General features: G+C 42.1%; 1 protein-coding gene across 3 annotated transcripts in view; it reads left to right on the forward strand.

Annotated features, from left to right (window-relative positions):
• The window catches only part of PCBP3 (poly(rC) binding protein 3), a 99523-nt gene that overhangs the window by 24578 nt on the left and 49976 nt on the right, over positions 1 to 24969 (forward strand). For all 3 annotated transcript variants that reach the window (XM_089680862.1, XM_089680863.1, XM_089680864.1), the window contains exons 3-4: positions 14426 to 14529; positions 15570 to 15593. In XM_089680862.1, the coding sequence (XP_089536988.1) occupies positions 14461 to 14529; positions 15570 to 15593 (93 nt within the window). In that variant the 5' untranslated portion in view covers positions 14426 to 14460. The remainder of the gene's footprint in view (positions 1 to 14425; positions 14530 to 15569; positions 15594 to 24969) is intronic.

The raw sequence follows: 24969 nt of genomic DNA on the forward strand, positions 1-24969 counted from the left end.
AATTAATTTACATCCATTCCATTTGAATAGAGCAGGTTGGGAGTAGATCATTTATCTTAATTAGCTGTGGAATTTGAGCTTCAGCTATTAATCTCTGTAAACATCAGGCTTTTTTCAGCAAAGCAGATAAAGTAAGCTAAAAAAATAAGCAAAAAGAAGCCTACAGGTCTTCCTATTGACTGAAAACAGTAATGATATAATTATACTGTATATATGCAATGCCGTGGATAAGGGGGTACCACCAGTCCTCCTGTACAGGGCCCAAGCCAGCAGGGGGGGCAAGGCAGCTGGGTAAATCGGATGTGGGCAGGAATGGTGATTGGCACTGTGAGAATGGGGGGACAATTACTGGAACCAATCCCCTGTATGGTTCTCTCTGCAGCAGCTGAAAGCTGGCTTCTTCTCCTCCCCCTTCTGCTGGCTTTCAGTTGCTGCAGAGAGAGTCATACAGGGGATCAGTTCCTGCCCCCCCCCCCACTCCCGCAGTGCTGCTGACTTTCCTCCTTTTCTTCCCACAGGCAGCTGCAAGCACACAATAGGATCCTTCATAATGGAGAGTGCGGGAAAGGTCCGGTATAAAGTCACATTTACCAGCCCCATTCGTTGCTGAATGAACACGATGAGTGATCAGTACCAGTCACTCACTGTGTTCATTCATACCTGAAGCATAGAAAACTGTGTTTATTTTTAAGGGGGGGCCCTGTCAGTTTGGCTGTATGGGGCCCCGTGGTTTCTAACAGCAGCCCTGTATATATGTAATACTTTATATTTGTACATGACTACAGGAAATAAAGAAAATATATTTAAAACACTATATCATAACTTTATCTGCAGAGTGTCTGAGAATTTACAATGATTGATGCATTGAGCTGCACGGAGTATACGTGCATGTCTGCCATTGCATTTTACAACACATGTGAGTGCTCTGGGGAAGAGATCATTCTATCAGCAACACACTACAATTTGTCACCATTACTTATTTATAAAGTGGGACCTTATTCTACAGTGATGTAGAGTGGAAGATTTCAGAAATCTACTCATGTTTAAACTAACATGACAGTGAGTGATTACATTGCACTGAAGATCAGTAAGTATATGTTTTAGTGTTATACTGTATATTGACTGATATGAATGTACAATATATATGTAAAGTGCTGTGTAAATTGACGGTGCTATATAAGTACCTGTAATAATAATAATAATAATAATCATTTACAAAACCATTAATTAACAGCCCCAGAATTGTTTGTCTATGGATATTTTGAAATGAATGCATATTTTTATCTAGATAAAAAAAATTAAATGGTTATTAGGGACATACTAGCAATACATAAAACTTTGATAGCCCTCTACGAATAATAATTTTTGTAAGATGCTACCCACGTCATTCCTCAGTAGCGTTGGGGATCACACATGGGAGTATAGGCTACAATACATTTTTATTAGAAAAAAAGGGATCTTTCAAGCTGGATGGTCCACAGGGACTGTTGCTGGATATTACATATTTTTGAGGATATTTGCCCAGACAGACAAAGTCACAGTGATGTGACCAAGAGCAAGGATATGAAAACTGTATATAGGGAACACTTTTTGTTTGTTTTCTGAAATCAGAGGGTGTATAATTTACCGTGGAGGTCATACTATTGTACATACACAGACTAAACCTTTAATACACCTTTACATGCTTTTATATTTAGTATTATTACTATTTTACGTTAATAATTAGCAACACTTTGTATTTTTTAATAAAGAACAGGAATTGTGCCTTGCAAGTTTTAAAGCTGTCCCTTGGTCTTTGGGGGGCTCATACTAGAAAGTGACACATACGTTTACACATAGGTTTACAGTCAAATGTATACATGATATCTCCATATTTACATTGTGGTGAGTCCAGCATACATTATGAACTATCTGGAGACGCAGAAATCCACAGTGCGTACAGCTCTATCACAGGGAAACCTGATTTTCTTCAGCTGTTATAGCTTAGGCCTCCCTGGCTTTGTCTAACCTCAGTGTCAGTGTATGTTGCTATTATGGGATATTATGCTGTGATGGATTATAGGATGCAAATTGCCATTTTCAGGACAAGAAAAATGCTATTACACGGATAACATTATTTGCAATCAGGGGCGGACTGACAACTCATGAGGCCCCTGAGCAATAGGGGATCATGGGGCCCCTGTGTCCTTGTCCAAACTCAAAAAAGCCTATGAAAAAGGTACCAGGGGCATCTCATGGGGCCCCCTACTGACCCCGGGCCCTCGGGCAGTGCCAAAGTTTCCAATTGGTCAGTCCGCCCCTGTTTGCAGTGGTTTCATAGAGAGCATTGTCTCAATTTTTCCTGCTAGTACTCTATAAAAGTCACTCTTATAATGCTTCACATATTGGCAAGAACTACCAAACTTGAAAGGGTCTGAAACAGTACTGTCCAATGTAGATCTTCTGGCTCAGAAAAGATCATGCGATTGCTTTAAATTTTTTGGGGTTGGAGCAGTCACCTATAGGCCAACCATATGAAAATTAAATTAAAAGTCAGTTCTCATTTAACGAGTGGGATGTTTGCCTATGGTTCCCAGGGTCTATAACCAGAGGACTGCCTACTTGCATTTAGAGAAGACAGAATACTATAAATCTATAATGTTCTAATCTAGCCACTTAGGTTATGTTAAATTGATTACTCATTTTACACAATTTTACACAATTGATCTCACATTTTCTGTAACTTGCTTATACAGTAGTTAGGTCTAGTAAGCAAAACATTAAAGTATAACCAAAGACAAAACCTTTTTTTTTGTTTTGGATAGAGCACCGACGGATTAGAATGCTTGCTAGTTTGTATTGCTGTCTGTATCCCCGTCAAGAAGATTCACCCTCTCTATTTGTCCTGTTTACCATCATCATTGAAAGTGAAAGTAGAAGAAAATAACACATTTTGGGTTGACCGCAGAAGAGTAATAGAGGGGGCATTTATTCTGGTGACCTAGTGGTCCCCAAGGAATTCTGTTAATTTGCAGGGATTTCCTTTCACTTCCTTTTGGCTATGGGACAAGAAGTGAAGGGAAATCTACGCAATGGGACACAGATGGTGAAACAAAAATCTGACAGGGATTATAACCCTTACTATATGAAAAATGGAAAATATTCTTTTGCCTATTCTTCTACTTTAATTTTATTTAATACAGTATGCTATGGTAATATAAAACAGTCACCCTAACAGCATTTAAAGTGGTTGTAAAGGCTATACTTGTTTTTTTCTGTTCTGTGAAGTAGTATTGCACAGTGACCCTGAATCTCCAATTCTGGAGTCCGCTGCCGGCGCTCTAGACTCCTTCTCTTCTGTGTGTGCCCCAATAGCAAGCCACTTGCTAAGGAGGTGCACGTGTGAGCTTGCTCTTGAGTTGTGCTTTGTTCATCCATAGACACACACAGCACTGCTCAGCCCTGCCCTTGCTCCCTCCTCCCAGGATATGATTATCTTTAGCAGAAGCCAATGGCTCCCCCTGCTGCCTCTGTGTCCTGTGAGGAGACGGGTAGATCACTGGATTGAGATAATACTCAGATAAGTATAAAGGGGGGGGGGGGGGTGAGACTACCACCAGGACATGTTGTACCTTAATGCAGGGAATGTATTATGATAAAACATGTTCTGCCATTACGACAACTTTAAAGACATCAAAGAATACCTGTCCAGTTTGTACATTTACTTTAAAACTGCGAATGTTTGTGCGTCGATTGTAGTGGGTGTCAACAAATGTGGCTCGTAACATCACCAAAGGGCAGCATATAATATTCATTATATGTAATGAAATACTGTAAAAGTGAAGTCTTGTGAGCTGCTATGCCAACTATTTAGTGCCAATAAATTGTTAATCTACAGTATATGAATATTAGCAGATCACTTGCACCCTTCACATAGCCATACAAATGTGCCAATCCTAATTAAATATCAAAAATTGTGCCGCGCTCCACTAAAAACAAGTAAAATATGTATATATATCTTCAGAATTCATACAAATCTTCCAAAAATTAACTCAATGTTCATATCCCATCCATAATCTCTACAATTTGCAATGGTGTAAACAGAACATCTGTAGCTCGGTTCACCTCTGGTGTGTTAGCAAACCAATCACTCGTGCACCTTCGCCAGTTGTACTCTCACCTTATATATATGACCAAACCATTAAGTGAGGTCATATAAAACTTGTATCCCTTGTGTGGACTGAATATAGATGGGATTGTTATCCAAAAGGGTCTGGATTCCTTTCAATCCTCTAGTGGTCCACCTCCATCAGTTCAAATGCCATAAGAAATAATCAAAACATAGTGCTTTATCCTTAATAAAAACATTTATTTTTAAGCTGTATTCCACTCACGTGTGTATGATGTTAATGCGCTTTTTGTAGCCAAAATACTCCAAATACCTTTAACGTTTTTAGCGGACTGACCATTTGGAAACTCGGGCACTGACCGAGGGCCCGGGGTCAGTAGGGGGCCCCATGAGATGCCCCTGGTACCTTTTTCATAGGCTTTTTTGAGTTTGGGCAAGGACACAGGGGCCCCATGATCCCCTATTGCCCGGGGGCCCCATGAGTTGTCAGTCTGCCCCTGCTCGTAACATCACCAAAGGGCAGCATATAATATTCATTATATGTAATGAAATACTGTAAAAGTGAAGTCTTGTGAGCTGCTATGCCAACTATTTAGTGCCAATAAATTGTTAATCTATATGAATATTAGCAGATCACTTGCACCCTACACATACCCATACAAATGTGCCAATCCTAATTAAATATCAAAAATTGTGCCGCGCTCCACTAAAAACAAGTAAAATATGTATATATATCTTCAGAATTCATACAAATCTTCCAAAAATTAACTCAATGTTCATATCCCATCCATGATCTCTACAATTTGCAATGGTGTAAACAGAACATCTGTAACTCGGTTCACCTCTGGTGTGTTAGCAAACCAATCACTTGTGCACCTTCACCAGTTGTGATCTCATCTTATATATATGACCAAACCGTTAAGTGAGGTCATATAAAACTTGTGTCCCTTGTGTGGACTGAATATAGATGGGATTGTTATCCAAAGGGGTCTGGATTCCTTTCAATCCTCTAGTGGTCCACCTCCATTGGTTCAAATGCCATAAGAAATAATCAAATCATAGTGCTTTATCCTTAATAAAAACATTTATTTTTAAGCTGTATTCCACTCATATGTGTATGATGTTAATGCGCTTTTTGTAGTCAAAATACTCCAAATACCTTTAACGGTTTTCTCATGCAATCCTGCTGATACCTCTCTCACTGTTCGAATGAGCGTTGTGACGTCAGCGCCCCTCCCCTTTTATATTTCATTATATGTAATGCTGTGGAAAATCAGCATAAACTAAGACTTACAAGAGGAAATGATCAGGTATTGTGCTACAGATCTTATTGGAAACTAGAGTCATGCTGTAGGAGACCACCTTGCGATATGTTACATGAGACTGCTAGAGATCACTGCCATTACAGTCGCTTTACAAACAAATGCTCCCTCTACTGACTTCAGATGCCCAGGGGCAGCACTGCAAACCACGAAGGGCTGTAGACTGGCATTAGGGATCTATAGGTCCTACCCAGTCAAAGCAGATATCTCCTGCTTGAGCCTTCTTAAGCTGGCCATACAGTAGAAAATTTCTGAATGTTCGTACAAACATTGTGGCAAAGTATACCTACTGGCATTGCTCCAAGCTATGGATAGAAGGAAAAGAGTCACCCCGCCATGAAGTGGGAAGAGGGGAGCATGAGTCCAAGTGATTCCAGTGTCAGCCAATACAAGTGAAGCGATGGACGCTGCTCAACTGATCCCAGGAGTCCAGTGTTAAGGAATGGCCTCCGCCACCACACCCTCTGACATGTTTTGCCCCACCCACTGGGGCTTGGTTATACTGGACTCCTGGGGTCTGTTGAGCAGCATCCATCCCTTCATTCGTACAAACATTCTTATGAAAATTCTCATCTCTACATACGTTGGTGTGATAGAAAGTTCAAAACCACACTTTGAAATGTGTTTGCTTTTAAGATTACTTTTGGGGTGAATGGACTTTCCTGAATGAAAACTACATTTACTGTGGGAAATTTGTTTGAACATTTGATTTGACCCTACTAACAATTAGAAAATCGAACATTCTTAAAACAGAAAATTTCTAACCCAATTTAATAGTTTATACCGAGCTTTAGGGGGAAGTTAGTTATTAGAGTCTGACCTTTCCTTGTCAGATTGCAATTGTTTTCCCTTGAGAGAGGCAGGAGAAGAGGATATCTATAGAATGCTCCCCCTCCATAGGCACAAACATGCAGGCTTATCTGATGCCAATGTGCATGTGTACAATCAGGCCTGCCATACACAGCCAGATATCTGCCATATACAGGAACTGATTCAAGCACTGCTTGTATTATTTGGGCAGGGACATGAGGAATAATCAAACCTCCCATTGAAAGAGATTACTTTGTGTATAGCCATTATAAAATTAACACATTGTACAACCAAATTGTTACATGTTTGCAAATCTTAAATGGAATTATTACAAAGTACATATCCAACCTTGGATCTGTGTGTGACATTAGCAATGGGTGCATGCATGAAAAAGGTTGCGGTTAGTGTGTATATCTTGACCCACTCTCCAATGGGGAAGAAAAGACTAGTGTTCCCGCAAGTGCAGGAGAATATGAAGCGTGAATAATCTAATAACGCTGATAGATCTCACCGCTCCAGCACATGACCCACTTTTTCAGTCAATTGGAAACATTTACACAGGAGATGCAGACATGGGAATTAATTGTGTGTTTGTCAGCGTGTGGTCTGCTGGATGTAATCTGGGTTTTGTCTGGGCTTTATGTTATCTGTTCTATTGATTTGCTTTCTCTAGATGTCTGTAAGGTAATACAACTTCTGTATATTGCACAGCAGTAGACATGAATTTGGTCCTGAGTTCTTGTGCCAGTCTGTAATACTGACATATAAATATTGTCCTGTTTATCTAATGCTGACCATACACAGTACAATCTGATCTACCAACAGCTATATATGTAAGAGCCAGCAAAATCGGATACACATTGAATGGATTATTTAGATTTGTCCTCATATTACACAATTTGGTAAATGAAAATAATATTGTAAAAAGGTTGTACAATCAGATTGTAGTGTGAATGGTCACCCTAAGTCTGGGCTGGGGATGGAGATTATTTACCAGGAAATTTCCATACTGTATATTATAGCACAACCCACAAAATCCAAGCAGTTAGTGTGATTTCATTAATGACTTTAGGATAGGTTCGACAAAGGCTGCCCTTGAACAGCCCATTAAAAGCAAGCCACCCCTCCAATTACATATTAAGGGAGGGTCTAAAGTTCATGTGTAGTGTTTTTTACACAATTTCTTTCTTTGTTTTGTTTAATAATTAATGATTGATTGATTGATGGTTAAATACATAAAAATAATTTTTTTATCAGGTAATAAAAAATTAAAGGAATGTTTTGTATTGTTATTTCTGAGCATCACATAAAGCTTTGGGGTAATTTTTAGAAATGTATACAAGCTATTCTTATCTGCTTTTGTCAGAATGGCCCATTGCTTACAAGGTTCAATAGCTAAAGCTGAAATGTACATACACAAGTAAAAAGATCAGAGCAGTGATTAATCCCCACCACCACCACCATTCTGACTGTTAATCGGCCATCATAACCTAGGATGGACATTCACCGTTCCAGGTAGACATCATATGATGTTCTCCCGGAAAGAACCTCGTGCACCCTAGAGCCCGTGCTGCAGCATGATCTGTCACCTGCTGTGTCCACCAGACATAGAGGATGACCGATCAGTGTACCGGCCGCTGCCAGTACCATATGATCACTGTGACCAATCACAGCAGATCACATGACAATTGTACTCAATGGATGGCTTTCATTCATGCTATCCATTGTGTACTATTGTGTTCATCTCTGTGATTGGTCACAGTGATCACATGGTTCATTCAGTAAAAATGGTTGCTTATAACAGTGAACTTCATTGCTATAAGAAATCATAATGTGTAAAAAAAAAAATAAATAAAAACCCTGATGATTTCCCCAGAGTAGTATAATATTACTATGGTAACATTGTATTGCTCTGGTCACAGTGTGTTAAAAAAAACTAATAAAACAGAAAAAAAATTACTTTTTTTTTTAAATACGGTCACCAGTCAGTGTCCCTGATCAATGCCACACCAGTTATATCATGAAGCTGCACAGTATGTAAAAAAAAAAAGGTGAAACTTTTTTTTTAAATGTCTTCATTTTCTACAAAATTGTGACAAAAAAATACAACTTCAAAAAACCCACCATGCCTCTTACTAAATACCTTGGACTGTAAACTTTCCAAAAAGGGGTTATTTGGGGATAATTATACTGTCCTTACATTTTTTGGACCTCAAAAAATGAGATAGGGCCATCAGTACATCAGGATTTATCGATTTTCAGATATACACTATATTGCCAAAAGTATTGGGCCAGCCCTGCAAATTATTGGATCAGGTCTTCCAATCACATCCATGGCCACAGGTGTATAAAATCAAGCACCTAGACATGCAGACTGCATCTACAAAAATATGTATATCATTAAAAAGCAGTCTTTAAGCTCTACACATGTGACTTTTCTTAGGCTGAGATGATGACAACATGAACACAGCCAAGAACTGCACAGGTACCAGGATTTACATGACTGTCATCTTTAGGCCAGTATTCTTGTCCTGGCAGTAGATGTTGATCCTGGATTTTTCTTGAAAGTACTTCATCCCTCTGGAAAGAAAAACAAGGCTATATCAGGTGGAGTATTTTGATATTGGTGGGTAATATCAACTTGAAACTTAGAAAGCATCCAAGTTCAATTAGGCTAAGTAGGTCCAAACTGATCAGTCAGCTTTTACTGTAGATACCAGCTAGAGTTGTCTACTCTGAAAATAGCTATAAACCTAACCCTGTTCATTTGATCTGGATAAATTTGAAACATGGAGGCTGGTATTTTTATGGTATTCTTATGGTAAGTGATAGTGAATGTATTACCTACTGCCATGCAGATACCACAGTTGTCAGATCTTCATCACCAATGGGTGGCATCTCCATAAAAACTGTACTTCTACAAAAGTACTGGTGCCCTTTGCTCTTGATGTAGCAATGACCACTAAGGAGTCTCTGAGTTTACCTGTCCCTCCAAGTCTTGCTATTGGTACTCTGACCTACAGCTGCCCCCAAAGCATTCCCTGAACAACCAGCAGCCACCAAATGACTGACATCCACATTATCAATCTTTACTTGCAGACTTTATTGGCTTAATGTCCAGAGGAGAGAGAGATAGGGTTTACAGGATACCCAAGGGTATGTCTTAAGCAAAGACTGGCAATTCTTCAATATGTGCCTTTAGGTTGAGAGTAGTAATTCTTTGCTGTCTGCCTTTAGGCCAAGACTAGCAACTAAAAGAGCAAGTTCTCAGAAGGTGCCCCCCTTTTCTAGCCACCTTTCTATTTTTAAGGTCATAACATGGTCTCATTTCCCATTCCCTGGGACTGGATTTTAAAGCTGATGAAGCCTCCGCAGGCAGCAGACCTGAGAAGCATTGGACCTCCTCTCCAGGCAAAGCCTGAGGGGCAAATGTCCATGGACTCATATCCTCTCCTGACAAAGTCTGGGAGGCATCCTTTCAGAGGTTCTCCCTGAATATTTATCTCCTTCCTGTAAACAATAAGCCTTCTAGAGATTGGCCAGGATAATATATATACAGTGAGGAACAGAAGTATTTGAACACCCTGCGATTTTGCAAGTTCTCCCACTTAGAAATCATGGAGGGTCTGAAATTCACATTGTAGGTGCATTCCCACTCTGAGAGACAGAATTGAAAAAAAAAATTCAGGAAATCACATTGTATGATTTTTAAAGAATTTATTTGTCTTGCACTGCTGAACATAAGTATTTGAACACCTAAGAAACAGCAAGAATTCTGGCTCTCAAAGACCTGTTACTGTGCCTTTAAAAAGTCCACCTCTACTCCACTCATTAATCTAACTTAGTAGCACCTGTCTGAGCTCTTTAAAGGCACCTGTCCACCCCACAGTCAGTCAGACGCCAACTACTACCATGGGCAAGACCAAAGAGCTGTCAAAAGACACCAGAGACAAAATTGTGGACCTCCACAAGGCTGGAAAGGGCTACAGGGCAATTGCCAAGCAGCTTGGTGAAAATAGATCAATTGTTGGAGCAATTGTTAGAAAATGGAAGAGGCTAAAGACGACTGTCAGTCTCCCTCGGACTGGGGCTCCATGCAAGATCTCACACCTCGTGGGGTATCACTGATGATAAGAAAGGTGAGGAATCAGCCCAGAACTACAAGGGAGGCGCTGGTTAATGACATGAAGAGAGCTGGGACCACAGTTTCAAAGGTCACTGTCGGCAGAACACTACGCTGTAATGGTTTCAAATCTTGCATTGCATGGAAGGTTCCCCTGCTCAAGTCATCACATGTCCTGGCCCGTCTGAAGTTTGCCAATGACCATCTGGATGATCCAGAGGAGGCATGGGAGAAAGTCATGTGGTCAGATGAGACCAAAGTAGAACTTTTTGGTCTAAACTTCACTCGTCATGTTTGGTGGAAAAAGAAGGATGAGTTGCATCCCAAGAACACCATCCCTACTGTGAAGCATGGGGGTGGTAACATCATGCTTTGGGGGTGCTGTTCTGCGAAGGGGACAGAACAACTGCATTGTATTAAGGAGAGGATGAATGGGGCCATTTATTGTGCGATTTTGAGCAACAACCTCCTTCCCTCAGTCAGAGCATTGAAGATGGGTCATGGTTAGGTCTTCCAACATTACAACGACCCAAAGCACACAGCCAGGATAACCAAGGAGTGGCTCCGTAAGAAGCATATCAAGGTTCTGGAGTGGCCTAGCCAGTCTCCAGACCTAAATCCAATAGAACATCTTTGGAGGGAGCTGAAACTCCGTGTTGCTCAGTGACAGCCCCAAAACCTGACAGATCTAGAAGAGATCTGTGTAGAGGAGTGGGCCAAAATCCCTGTTGCAGTGTGTGCAAACCTGGTCAAGAACTACAGAAAACATTTGTCCTCTGTAATTGCAAACAAAGGCTTCTGTACCAAATATTAACACTGATTTTCTCAGGTGTTCAAATACCTATGTTCAGCAGTGCAAGACAAATACATTCTTTAAAAATCACACAATGTGATTTCCTGAATTTTGTTTTTTAAATTCTGTCTCTCAGAGTCAGAATGCACCTACAATGTGAATTTCAGACCCCTCCATCGCAGATTGTTCAAATACTTCAGTTCCTCACGGTATTCATAATTCATAACATTGAATCTCCTTGCTCTAAGATGCAAACAATGTACCAGGCTTGGGAGAAACCCAAATGTAGAAAACAATATTACTCAGCGCTCAGGCTAGCTGCAGCCAAACTGCACACTATATTTAGACTAGTGGCACTCAAATCTCGGCAGGACTTGTATCATGAATGTTAGATTCTTCTGCACGTTTGGTGCCAAGGAAAAGGTTTTGTGTAACCTATCTGGAACTCTAATGGGGACAAATGTTTTGCAGACTCCTCTCCCTAATGGTTTTGCACATTAGACCTATTATGGTAAATTAGACTTATTATGGTTAAAGATGTAAATCTTACATCATTCACCACATAAGGTCTCCCACCTAAATGACAATGACATAAGCAGGAACCCCAAGAGCCTATAAGAATTCATTGCATCTTTAAAACTGTCTTGTGAATGGAATTCCTTTCAACTGAGCCAGAAACATTTGGAAAAGAAACATATGTTCCCTTTTAGAGATCACAGGGGAAGAAGCTGAAGCAAAGACCCAACACAGAAAATGACTCTAAAACTTTGTGCATTAGTATTGCTTGGGCCTTAAAGAAGGTGGCACACCCCGAATGCTTGTACTGAAAAATTGTATGATTCTGCAAATAAAAATGTATCATAGGCAGTACTCAATTGTTTCTGTGGTGGCTAGGACTCGATCAAAAGAATACTTAGCTTTGTAGAGCACTGTAGGTAAAACAGACTTGGTTTTTTTAAAAAGTAAACAGTTTACCCCATATTTTGTTCATGCTTTCTCTTTGTGTGCTGAGCACACTCCATAGATGCTTTGTATGAATATCCTTTGAATGTATCCATGTTCCAGTAGCAGCTCAATGGTAAAGTTTTACTGTGGTAAATACACCAGAATGAGCCTGCTCACCTGCGTTGCCACGCTAGGAAAAGAAGTGCTTGTGTTCAGTGGTGTAGTTAGGTTTTGTGCTGCCCTAGGCAACACAAAAATCGGGCACCCCCCACAGAGATAGCCTGCCATTGAGCAACAACACCCCTGCCCAACCCCCTGAGCGAGCCTTCAACTAACACCCCCCTTCCCACGGCAAGAGAGAGGAAGACACTCACCTTCACAGTTCTGGACATCCTCCGGAACGAGTGTTGGGCTCTCCATACACCATCAAGCAGCCCGCAACCTCTTTTGGATCTCACCTGGTCCCCATACCACATGTGTCCCTTCTTCCATCCCTTCTTCCGGGGGACGGCACTGCTGCCCCCCTGAAAATTGCTGCCCTAGGCAAATGCCTTGTTTGCCTTGTGATAAATATGCCCTTACATATTGCTTACATATTTATTAGATTTTTTTTCTGAAAGCAGGAGATTAAAAAAATATATTATTCTTTTTAACATAACAGGGATAAAGGCAAGAGTATATTTTAAAGTAGAACTAAAGGCAAACATTTTTTTAATTTTGGGTGGATTAAGGTTCTTTACCCCTTTCAGAGTTTTTTTTTTTTTTGCTATAAACACCATTGGACACTAATGATCACCACTACAGAACTACACAATCTTTGACAGTGCTAGCATTTCTGGTCTATCTCTTTGTTTTAATGAGATGTTGACATTGTGTATGGTAGACTTTTTGGTATATTACATTCTGCATTGCAAACAGCGAAGTCAAAAGCTACTAAATTGGCAACTACAATTAAACTGTTTGTAAAAGTTTTAGGTGGACCAAGTTTTTTTTAAAAAAATGAAAATTTAGTATTTACTAGAGAACATCGAGAAATGTTAATTGTGCCAAAGCAGTTCCCTGAAAAATGCATCTTTTATTTTTAATTAGTGCTGAAAAATAGAAGTGTACTTTCTACGCCCACGTTTTCAAAGCTGTATATCTACATCGTGAGATTACAAATGACACTGTTGCCTCAGACAAATAGTCTAAGGAGATTTGGAGTGAGATTTGGTGATGTCACTACTGTGCTGCTCACTGTTCCATAGTTGTCAGCTTTTGGAAATAATTAGGACTTCTTGGAGGGCACAGAAGGAAAAGAAAATTGATGTGCAAAGTGTGCCACTTACTGGACATATTAGCCTATAGTTATTGTCAAGTTGATCTAAACATACTGATGCCGCTAAATTTGGTCTCGACATCTGTTCTTCAATGAGCACCCAATTCCAAGATATATGTATATCAGACTTTATAAGTCATCCGCTCACTGTCACTTTGCCCATTACTGGTGTCACCCTATCATGTGACTACTGTCACATAGCCCAACCCTCCAAGCATGCGTACTTAGGCTGGGTTCACACACATGTAGTGCGGCATATCGCATGTGATTCGCACAGGAACTACATTCCTGTGCAAAACACATGCGATTTGTGTGCAGTGTGATTGGAGCCATACATTTTGTATGGCTCTAATAGCACCGCATCTGCACCAAAAAGGTGCAGGACATTTTTTTGGTCCGCACAAGAATCGGATCTCATGGGTATTCACACCTATGCGATCCGATTCTGCACATCGCACCGCATTTTTGCGGACCAATTTCGGGGTGTTGTTAACTTAACATACACACCTGCAGCAGTTCGCATGAATGGGTGCGATTCTGATGCGGTGCGGAATTCGTACAGAAAACTTTGCAAATTTTACATAGGGTCAGTGTGAACCCAGGCTTACCCTGCTCCATCACTTCCTCTCAGCACCACCAGAGCCCTCTCTAATGTGACATCTCCAATCAACAGGTTCAAACACTATCACTTGGGAAAGGGAGTTAGAGTGCCATGACATTGTCTCTCTGTCTAAGCTTTGACACCAGTCTACACTGGAGCTAAGATATGCAGGGATTCTGCAATGGGGATCCAGCAAGGGAGCATGGCTAGTATACCTGAAAAGGCAAAGTGACAGGGTCTCTTTAACAGTCATTCTTCCTGTTTCTGCTGTAATTGATGTTCTAAATACTGTTGTTTTTATTATTACATTTATTTGGGAAAAACTGTCAAACAATCTGCATATATCTTGTTTCGATTCTCAACTATATGTGCATGTTTTCATTGTGATATGGGTTTATTTTACAGGTGACCCATAGAACAGTCCCTTGAATATTTAGAACATGGAATCCAAAGTGTCAGAAGGGGGTTTAAATGTGACATTGACAATTCGTCTTCTAATGCATGGAAAGGTATGTGACTATGGTTCTTTATTTGGAAAATTAATCATATTGCCAATAAATAGGTGCCTTTTCCGCTATTCTCATTTGACACAGAAAGTATGTCCCCAGTCAAACATTAATGTGATCACAAATCATTTTTTACCATAATTTGCTTTGAGCAGCTTCAATAGCTTGCACATTTTTCTTGCCTAAATTGTCTAATGATGGGCAGTGTATAAAATGGATACCATCTTATTTCTGTAACTGTGCAAGGGTTTGGCTATCACACAATTCTTGCTCTCTACTGTATTTACCAAGCCAATTCATTTAGGCCATGTCATGTTACTCTTCAGTTTGCCACTGGACCACAATTTTCCTATTCAATTGGAATTGTGTGAATTTTGGGGTAAAGTTTTATGCAGCTTAAGTACTTGAGTTTGACTTGGTATCAACCTCTTGCAAGCCCCTATACAGCAACATATAGGCTGGGAAATGAAAGGCAGAACTCTGAACCAACCAAGAATACGGCATGCAAATATTTTGACAAGGAACAGACTGACAGGAGGAGAGAACAGAATAGGCAGAAGGATGAGCTCATCAGTCTGTGGCTGCTCTTTCACTGCCCTGTCAGATGACTAGGGGTGGAAAGAGCACACCACTCTATTTGGGTGGAAAGAGGACACCACTCCATTTCTAAACTGTGAATTATGCCATACACCTGTCTATGCCATTTGGCAGAGCCGTGTAAATTTCAGGATTGAATAAACAGAAATATAACTCTTTTGGCAGGTGAAACCCATTCCTTTATATACGTTTAATCTGTGTATTTAGAGGTTCAGCTGGAGTTCAGCTTTAATTTTTGACATATTCATCTCCTAATGTTTATACCAGTAAAATATAATGAAAAAATGGAACAAGATAACAATAAACAGTAACTATAGGAAGCAATGACCTTTTATGTCTTTTTATGTTCTGAGATATCTTTATTATTATATTGCTATTAATTTTCAAGTATTTGAAATGTAACCATTAGAAACCCTGATAATAAATTGATATTATTCTTTTTGCAGGAAGTTGGAAGCATAATTGGAAAGGTAAGATCTGATTTCTTTTGTTTTCATATATTATATGTATAGAAGGTGTTAATTCAGCCTGTAAGAAATGTAACACTGAATACAGACATGGGGTCATTTACTAAAACTGGAGAGTGCAAAATCTGGTACAAGTACGCATAGAAACCAGTCAGCTTCCAGTTTTATTGCCAAAGCTTAATTTTACAAGTTGTAGTTAGAAGCTGATTGGCTACCATACACAGCTGCACTAGGTTCTGAGTGTACCAGCTTTAGTAAATCCCCCCCCCCCATTGCACCTTGAATTACATCATCACATGCCTGATGAAGGGGTCCTGCGAGACTGCGAAACGTTGCCTTGCTGTAACTATGTAAACCTTCATTAAAGCATTTTGGACCCATATTGGAGATCCTCGGTGTGACGGTGACATTTCTCTCCGTTGAATTACACCTATACTGCAAAGAAGAAACATGTTAGGTGCCAGGTAAATAGGCTATGAAATTCTTATATACTCATTAATTACTCTAGGTGTGAGTACATACTATAATATAATAAAAACTGAATGCAATACTATGCCTAACCCCATTTATAAATTAAAACAAAATAATGAAATAAATTATAAATAATAAAATAATAATAAATTAGTACCTACCCTATGAAGAAGTCCCTGATTGGATGCAGTGTGTAAAGGCAGAGCCACACAATTGAAATTATCAAGCATGCAGGTACTGGAACCACTGCTGTTTTCATGCAGAGTGGCACAGGTTGTAAAGTTTGCTCTACAGGGAGTCCTCTGTATGACACAAGCCCATTGTCCTGACTAGCCTGGGGGTGTTTTTAAAGTGTGAATTTGGACAAAAAATATATCAGTATACACTGTGGACCCTCTTCTCCTTTCTCCTTGAGTATGGTTGCTTGCAAGGAAGGACTGGAGTGATTAACCCATGAGCTGTCTATAGGGGGAAGGATTAAGCCCATTAGAAAATGTACATCTTTTTAAATTTCAGAAGCTCTGTTGGACCTCCTGTAATTAAAGGGGTCATATGCTAAAGGTGAGTAGATTTGATGCACGTGGGTGTGGAGGGAACACATTTGATTACTGCATGGTGTGAAGAGCACTTTGTTGTTTTGGGAACAAAAAGGTGGATGAGAATCCTTTCATTATTGAATGCTGCAGTTGTTGAGGAGTGGTGGAATCCTTGATGACAAATGCACTTATAGATCTTTTCTGTTGTAAGGAGTATATTTATTAGGGATGCACCAACATTTCGGTGGCCGAAACATTTTGGCCGAAAACACCCCTGTCGCAAACGTGCGCACCAGAGGCAGGCACAGCCCGCCATTTTGTTAAGAGTTCTCTCTGTTCTCCGCTCATTCTTCCCCCCCCCTCCCTCTCTGAGAGTCATAGCGACATTTGGCCAGTGTGTGTGTGTTAGGAGTGTCACAGGAGGCCAGAGCCCAGCAGGGGGCTAGGAGCTATAAAATCCCCAAGGGAGCTGGGGCCTCGCTGTCCAAAGAACCTGTGCAATTCAACACCTCGTAAAAAGATAACGCAGCCTTCCCAGGAGTTCAAAAGACATTGAATATAAAATTACATTTATTAAAGTCCATTAAAATGGTGGACCATTGATTCCACCAATTAGTAAACAGATATATTAACACATAAGCAACAAATCACATAGTAAGATTTGATGATTTCATATCTCGCTAGAAGCGCCGACGCGTCCACATCTGCTTCTTCAAAGGCTTTGCGGGGATCATCTACAGACATGTACATAACTTCACAGTAACTATATATATGCATACAGGAAGATATTACAACTATTAATACACATTTCATAAATATTTTGTGAGACTCCTACCACACTGTCCACTTAACCCCTTGACACCGACATCACACAAATATGCGGCCTCACGGAACTAGGCTTTTTTCCGTGGGGGCGCATATTTGCGTACTTGCATTTGTATACCGCTCAGCGCGCACCCAGCACAAAGACTGTGGTGTCACTGGGAGCCCCAGGTCCCATTCTAACGATCGATTCCGGGTCACATGATCGCTGCGATAGCCTCTGATTGGCTATCACAGTGATCAGTCACTGTACAGCCTGGCCCTCTTGCTTTTTTCTCTCTCTATGAATGGAGAAGAGAGATACATTGTATCTCTCTAACTCCTGGCATAGAAAGAAAAAAAAATGATTGTAAAAAAAAAAAAGAAAAAAAAAATGAAGATAAATAAATATTAAAAAATAAAATAAAAAATAAAGAAAAATACCTAGATCATGGTTTGATCTAGTTCAGTGCCAGGGTTAGTGTTTGGGTCAAGGTCAGGTCAAAGGTCAGGATTTTAAAATGGTATCAGTGTCAGTTAGTGTCAATGTCAGTGTCAGTGTGTTTTAGGTAAAAAAAAAAACAAAAACAAAATGTGTATTATTGTTTCTGGGCTGTACTACGGGTACAAACAACAAATAACAGACACATATATAGTATCGCTGCAATCATCAAGAGCTGGAGAATTTATTTTGGGCTGTTCTTTGGTGGTAGATTATGATAGTGACAAGAAACACACAGCTAAATAAAAAAAATATTTTTTTGTACTATTTTAGGCCAGTTTTCCTTTGATAATGAAAAAAAATCAGGCGCTATTCATTACCATTTACCACCAATTGACAGCCCAATTTCTGAATTTCTGAAAAAATCAAGGTATAATCCACTTGGATGTACAAAGTAGTTGTGATGAACATTGCAGAATTGTGCTTAGGCATTTAGATTTGTTTTACCCTTAGGTGTGAAGGGGTTAAATAACAGCATTGCTATAAGTTCAAAGATTTAATAAATGTAATTTTATATTTAATTTATGTTTTGTTCTTTAGTGCAGTGTCTCAAAAGTCCCCTATTTTTTGGAGGTTACTCCTTTTATGATTTGGTATTATGACACGGTTTTCGTGTATTGTTATGTTTTCACAAGTTTTATAGGTATTCATTCTGATAGAGTCCTTAGCACTGCACTGTTATTTTGTTTTGACTCATGAGTAAACAATATGTAAATATAGCTTGGAGCATAGCTACTTGTACTCTAGCGCAGCCTTTCTCAACCAGGGTGCCCAGGCACCCTGGGGTGCCTTGAGGTTTCTTCAAGGCTGCCCTGCCAAAATGTCTAAAAATTGCCCAGAACTTGTATACAAGCCAGCGGGTGGAACAAGCCTGCCTTTTAGTTACACAAAGCCAAAGGTTTTCATTGTGCAACATTACGACTTTCTAGCAATCGGCGACCTGACAACCAGTGAAATCATCCGTTGATAAGGAGGATATCAGCTGCCTGTACAGCATCCTAGTTTGTCCCTCCCCTCCCCCTCTTTGTAAGTGCTGGGGTCACATTAGGTCAGTGATGGAGAAAAACTGAGGGAGAAGAGAAACAATGGCATACTAGTCAGTACCAGTGTGCAAAAGTGTATTTGCTTTGGAAGAATAAATCACCTCTAATGTTGGGTGTCCTACATGTGTGGATGTTGCTGCGTTATATAAAACTATTAGAATAGTTTTTCACATTTTAGAATGGGGTGCCTCAAGACTTTGCATGATTTTAAAGGGTGCCTCAGGACTGTCCATAATTTTTTAAAGGGTCCTTGACTGAAAAGAGGTTGAGAAACACAGTGCATGATGAGCCTTGACTTGGTCTAACTGCTACTGGGTTTTGGTATGTACTTTCGGATGACTTTCTAAAGGTAAATAGGATGTTCACTTTGTAAATGAATTTTAGCTTAGTGAATGAGGTGATGCTTGGCTGACTTCCCTCATCTGATCATGTGAAAGCAAAATACAGTGAGTTTTAAAGTGTTACTAAACCCAGGACCCTGCACTCACTATATCTGGTTTCCCACAGTACACAGAACATGAAAATACAATTATATTAGTAAATATAACTGCTAAATACCTTTTCTCATCAGCAGTAAGAGCAGTCTTGTGACTTATATCAGTGTCCAGCCGAGCACTGGTTAAAGCCTGTAGGAGTTTTAATTTTGCTCTAGGAGGATGCAGAACCCAAGACCTCTGTTTGGACAGTGTTGATTGACCCTCTGCTGATCACGCAAACACTCTCAAGAAAAAAAAAAATACAAATAGCAATACAAACCAGACCGAGCATGTGCAGAGTGACTCCACAAGATATGTCTTATCAGAAGATCAAAGGGGAGCACTGGAAGAAAGGGGGGGGGGGTCAGAGAAGACGGGATCAAACAGCGTTTTTACACAATGCAGAGGATTAACCCCTTAGGTTCCACAGTGAGTATGACAAGCATGCTTTACTGCATTTACAGACTGATTTTACTGTTGTGGGTTTAGTAACACTTTAACCACATTCACTAAGATAAGGGAATATTTCCTTGCAAAGTGAACAGGTTATTTGCCTTTAGTAAATCAACCCATGTGACAACAAGTAGAGTAGATCAAATCTATTCACAGGTCCAAGTAAGCAAAGTAAAATGAGTCTAAAGAGCCTAGAGGCACTAGGCAAATATGAATATTACATAGAAACCCGCTTTTCATGTTTTGAACTCATTAATAATAAATGTGTCATGTGAGGTGAATACAGGTCACTTTGCTGATTAACATAGCTGGGAACTTGCTGACCTAGCAATGCTGGAATTCAGCTTTGGTTCTGGTCTCTACCAGATTTCTTAGATCTCCAGAATATGTAAACAAAATGCAGCGTGGTGGCATCATGCATGGTGCACCCTGCAAGTACCACCTGTCTGTGGAAGATTACCAGGAGGGAGGTAGAGGACTGGAAGCTGTTTCTGCTACAAGAGGAGAAAGGACAGAGGAGCTGTGCCTGCTACATGGAGGTGGAAGGGGAAAGAGGAGGTGTGTCTGCTACATGGAGGTGGAAGGGGAAAGAGGAGGTGTGTCTGCTACATAGAAGAAGAGGGAGGAAGAGGAGGAGGAGCTGTGCCTGCTATGCAGAGGAGGGGGGGGGAGGAGGAGGAGCTGTGCCTGCTACGCAGAGGAGGGGGGGGAGCGGAGGAGGAGCTGTGTCTGCTACACAGAGGAGGGGGGATAGGAGGTGGAGCTGTGCCTGCTACAAGAGGAGAAGGGACAGAGGAGCTGTGCCTGCTACATGGAGGTGGAAGGGGAAAGAAGAGATGTGTCTGCTACACAGAAGAAGAGGGAGGAAGAGGAGGAGGAGTTGTGTCTGCTACACAGAGGAGGAAGGGAGAGGGGAGGAGCTGTGCCTGCTACACAGAGAAGAGAGGAGGAAGAGGAGGAGGAGCTGTGCCTGCTACACAGAGGAGGAGGGGAGAGGAGGAGGAGCTGTGCCTGCTACACAGAGAAGGGAGGAGGAAGAGGAGGGGGAGGAGCTGTGCCTGCTACACAGAAGAAGAGGGAGGAAGAGGAGGAGGAGCTGTGCCTGCTACATGGAGGAGGAAGGAGAAAGAGGAGGAGCTGTGCCTGCTACACAGAGAATGGAAGGAGAAGAGGAGGAGCTGTGCCTGCTACACAGAGGAGGAGGGAGAGGAGAAGGAGCTTTGCCTGCTACACAGAGGAGGAGGGAGAGGAGGAGGAGCTGTTCCTGCTACACAGAGAAGGGAGGGAGAGGAGGAGGAGCCGTGCCTGCTACACAGAGAAGGGGGGGAGAGGAGGAGGAGCTTTGCCTGCTACACAGAGAAGGGAGAGAGAGGAGGAGGAGCTGTACCTGCTACACAGAGAATGGAAGGAGAAGAGGAGGAGCTGTGCCTGCTACACAGAGAAGGGAGGGAGAGGAGGAGGAGGAGCTGTGCCTGCTACACAGAGGAAGAGGGAGAAGAGGAGGAGCTGTGCCTGCTCCACAGAGGAAGAGGGAGAAGAGGAGCAGCTGTGCCTACTACACACAGGAGGAGGGAGAAGTGAAGGACCTGTGCCTGCTACACAGAGGAGGAGGGAGAGGAGGAGGAGCTGTGCCTGCTACACAGAGGAGGGGGGAGGAGAAGCTGTGCCTTCTACACAAAGAAGGGAGGGAGAAGAGGAGGAGCTGTGCCTGCTACACAGAGGAGGGGGGAGGAGAAGCTGTGCCTTCTACACAGAGAAGATAGGGAGAAGAGGAGGAGCTGTGCCTGCTACACAGACAAGGGAGGGAGAAGAGGAGGAGCTGTGCCTGCTACACAGAAGAAGAAGGAGAAGAGGAGAAGCTGTGCCTTCTACACAGAGGAAGAGGGAGGAGAGGAGGAGCTGTGCCTGCTACACAGAGAAGGGAGGGAGAGGAGGAGTAGCTGTGCCTGCTAAACAGAGGAGGGGGGAGAGGAGGAGCTGTACCTGCTACACAGAGGAGGGGGGAGGAGGAGCTGTGCCTGCTACACAGAAGAGGGGGGAGAAGAGGAGGAGCTGTGCTTGCTACAAAGAAGAGGGGGGAGAAGAGGAGGAGCTGTGCCTGCTACACAGACAAGGGAGGGAAAGGCGGAGTAGTTGTGCCTGCTACACAGAAGAGGGGGAGCTGCTGCCTGCTACACAGAGAAGGGAGGGAGAAGAGGAGGAGCTGTGCCTGCTACACAGAGGAGGAGGGGGAGGAGGAGGAGCTGTGCCTGCTACACAGAGAAGGGAGGGAGAGGAGGAGGAGCTGTGCCTGCTACACAGAGAAGGGAGGGAGAAGAGGAGGAGATTTGCCTGCTACACAGAGGAGGAGGGAGAGGAGGAGGAGATGTGCCTGCTACACAGAGAATGGAGGGAGAGGAGGAAGAGCTGTGCCTGCTACACAGAGAAGGGGGGGGGAGAAGAGGAGGAGATATGCCTGCTACACAGAGAAGGAAGGGAGAGGAGGAGTAGCTTTGCCTGCTACACAGAGGAGAAGGGAGAGGAGGAGGAGCTTTGCCTGCTACACAGAGAAGGGAGAGAGAGGAGGAGGGGCTGTACCTGCTACACAGAGAAGGGAGGGAGAAGAGGAGGAGCTGTGCCTGCTACACAGAAAATGGGGGGAGGAGGAGCTGTGCCTGCTACATAGAGGAGGGAGGAGGAGGAGGAGCTGTGCCTGCTACATAGAGGAGGGAGGAGGAGCTGTGCCTGCTACATAGAGGAGGGGGGGAGGAGCTGTGCCGGCTACACAGAGAAGGGGGGAGGAGGAGCTGTGCCTGCTACATAGAGAAGGGAGGGAGAAGAGGAGGAGCTGTGCCTGCTACACAGAGAATGGGGGGAGGGGGAGCTGTGCCTGCTACATAGAGGAGGGAGGAGGAGCTGTGCCTGCTACATAGAGGAGGGGGGGAGGGGCTGTGCCGGCTACACAGAGGAGGGAGGAAGAGGAGGAGGAGCTGTGCCTGCTACACAGAGAAAGCAGGGAGAGGAGGAGCTATGCCTGCTACACAGAGGAGGGGGGAGGACGAGCTGTACCTGCTGCACAGAGGAGGGGGGGAGGAGGAGCTAATAAAAAGCAAGCAATTATCAATAAATATCTTTAGATGGCCGTTACTAAATACTGTGTTTCTAAAGGTGTCACTGTTGTAATTGTTAAGATAACGATGGAGTTCCTGTTTAACTAGTGTACATTTAATGCTGGAGCTTCTAGTTGATAGCATAACATTTTTTTTACTAAATTCAGCATATTTTTGTGTCCACTCACATCATGGGTTATAGTAAATACATCAAGAATACACTTTGGTTGTCTATTGATTGACGCACAGGCATGGATATGTACGCCCCAAACACCCAAACCCAAACTAATAAAATGCAAAAATAAACACACAAACCAAATTGTGGGGGGAAAGATGACCAAAATCCCTTTACTGGGTTTAGAAATATTAGTAATAACTTTATTTAATTTAAAATTAAGACTTACAAACAACCAAATGACAAGTTCCATCAATAATAGCAAACCGCTTAGCTTTGAACACTCCAGCTGACCATACTGACCATAAAAAACATTTTCCAGCAACGTCTGAGGATAGAATCCACAAGCCGCACATGCAAAACAGACCCATGTGTATGAGCTGAGATACAAGGCAGCCTCAACCCGGACTCCAACCAGGCCACGCCTCCAATGTGTTTTGCTCTACAGAGTGAAACTTTGGAGGTGTGGCCTGGCTGGAGTCTGGGCTGAGACTGCCATCTATCTCATCTCATAGTTCTGCTTTTGATGTTTGTCTTGTGTATTCTTTCCTCCATCATTGCTGCAGGCACTCAGAGTGGTCTATCTTGGATTTCACCTCCTCACCTGAGCGGCACCCAAACGTCTTTTTAGGTCACAGTGCAAACTAACCATACTGCTATAGACAGTCTCAATCCACAAAGTAGATGACATTCCCCCTTAAAGTTCGACCGCAACAATGAAAAAAAAAAAAACAGGGAGGGCTGGGTGAAGCAGAGGAAACCATAAGGTAACTGCCAGGGGTGGACTGACCATTCTTGCACTCGGGCACTGCCCGAGGGCCTGAGGTCAGTAGGGGGCCCCATGAGATGCCCCTGGTACCTTTCATTGGCTGTTTCATAGGCATTTTTGGGTGTGGGCGAGGACACAGGGGCCCCATGATCCCCTGTTGCCTGGGGGCCCCATGAGTTGTCAGTCCACCCCTGGTAATTGCTGTTAGCTACCTTATGGGGCGAGACATATAAAGGGTGAGCCCCCATAACACGCATGTGAATTGCGCAGGAATTGCACCGCATTGATGTGCAACTCACATGCGATTCAGTGCAGTGCATTTTGAGCATATTCATTTTGAATAGTCTGAAATCGCACGGCGTCGCATCAAAGAAGTGCAGGCACCTTTTTTGGAGCCGGATCGCAACCTCATCTCATAGTCGTTTTGTACCATGCGATCCAATGTAGGCAAAACACATTATGATTGAAATCCGTTTGGAGTGTTTTTAACTTTTTCTTGACACCCACAACAGATCGCAAACACAGTGGAATAACAATGCGGTTCAGGAAACACACAGGGATCTCTGCATTTCCCAGACCACGGATATATGAACCTAGCCTAAAGATCACAGAGATTGGACAGATGTTTGACCTCCAAAACATAAATTGTGAATCCACAGTTAGCTAAATAGTAACTCTGGTAATAGCCCACAATCTGTCTGGCGACAGCACTTCTGCCCAGTAACTCCAAGGACTTTCTTCAAAGCTAAACATGTAATCTAGCTAATGGGATATAATCAATAAATGACAAATAAATTAAAGAAAAAAAAAAAACAGGGAGACAGAGACAACAATCCCATGGGGCCACTTTTCTATGCTTTCTGTGGCCCCCAATATATCTAGCCTACACTTTTATAATTCAGGCCCAATAGAATCCATTTACGTTTTCTAGGTTATTTTTTGACAAGTATGCTTTAGTCTTAAGTAACAGCTTGCTCTTATCTGCCTGGTATAGGTTACATAACAAGCTGGATTAGCTGGTATAGTTTGGTGCCTTTTCAACCTATATGCAGAGTTAATAAATA

This window comes from Staurois parvus, unplaced genomic scaffold (assembly GCF_062004578.1).
Source record: "Staurois parvus isolate SC_StPar_1 unplaced genomic scaffold, SC_StPar_1.0 ptg000251l, whole genome shotgun sequence".
Classification (NCBI taxonomy): Eukaryota; Metazoa; Chordata; class Amphibia; order Anura; family Ranidae; genus Staurois; species Staurois parvus.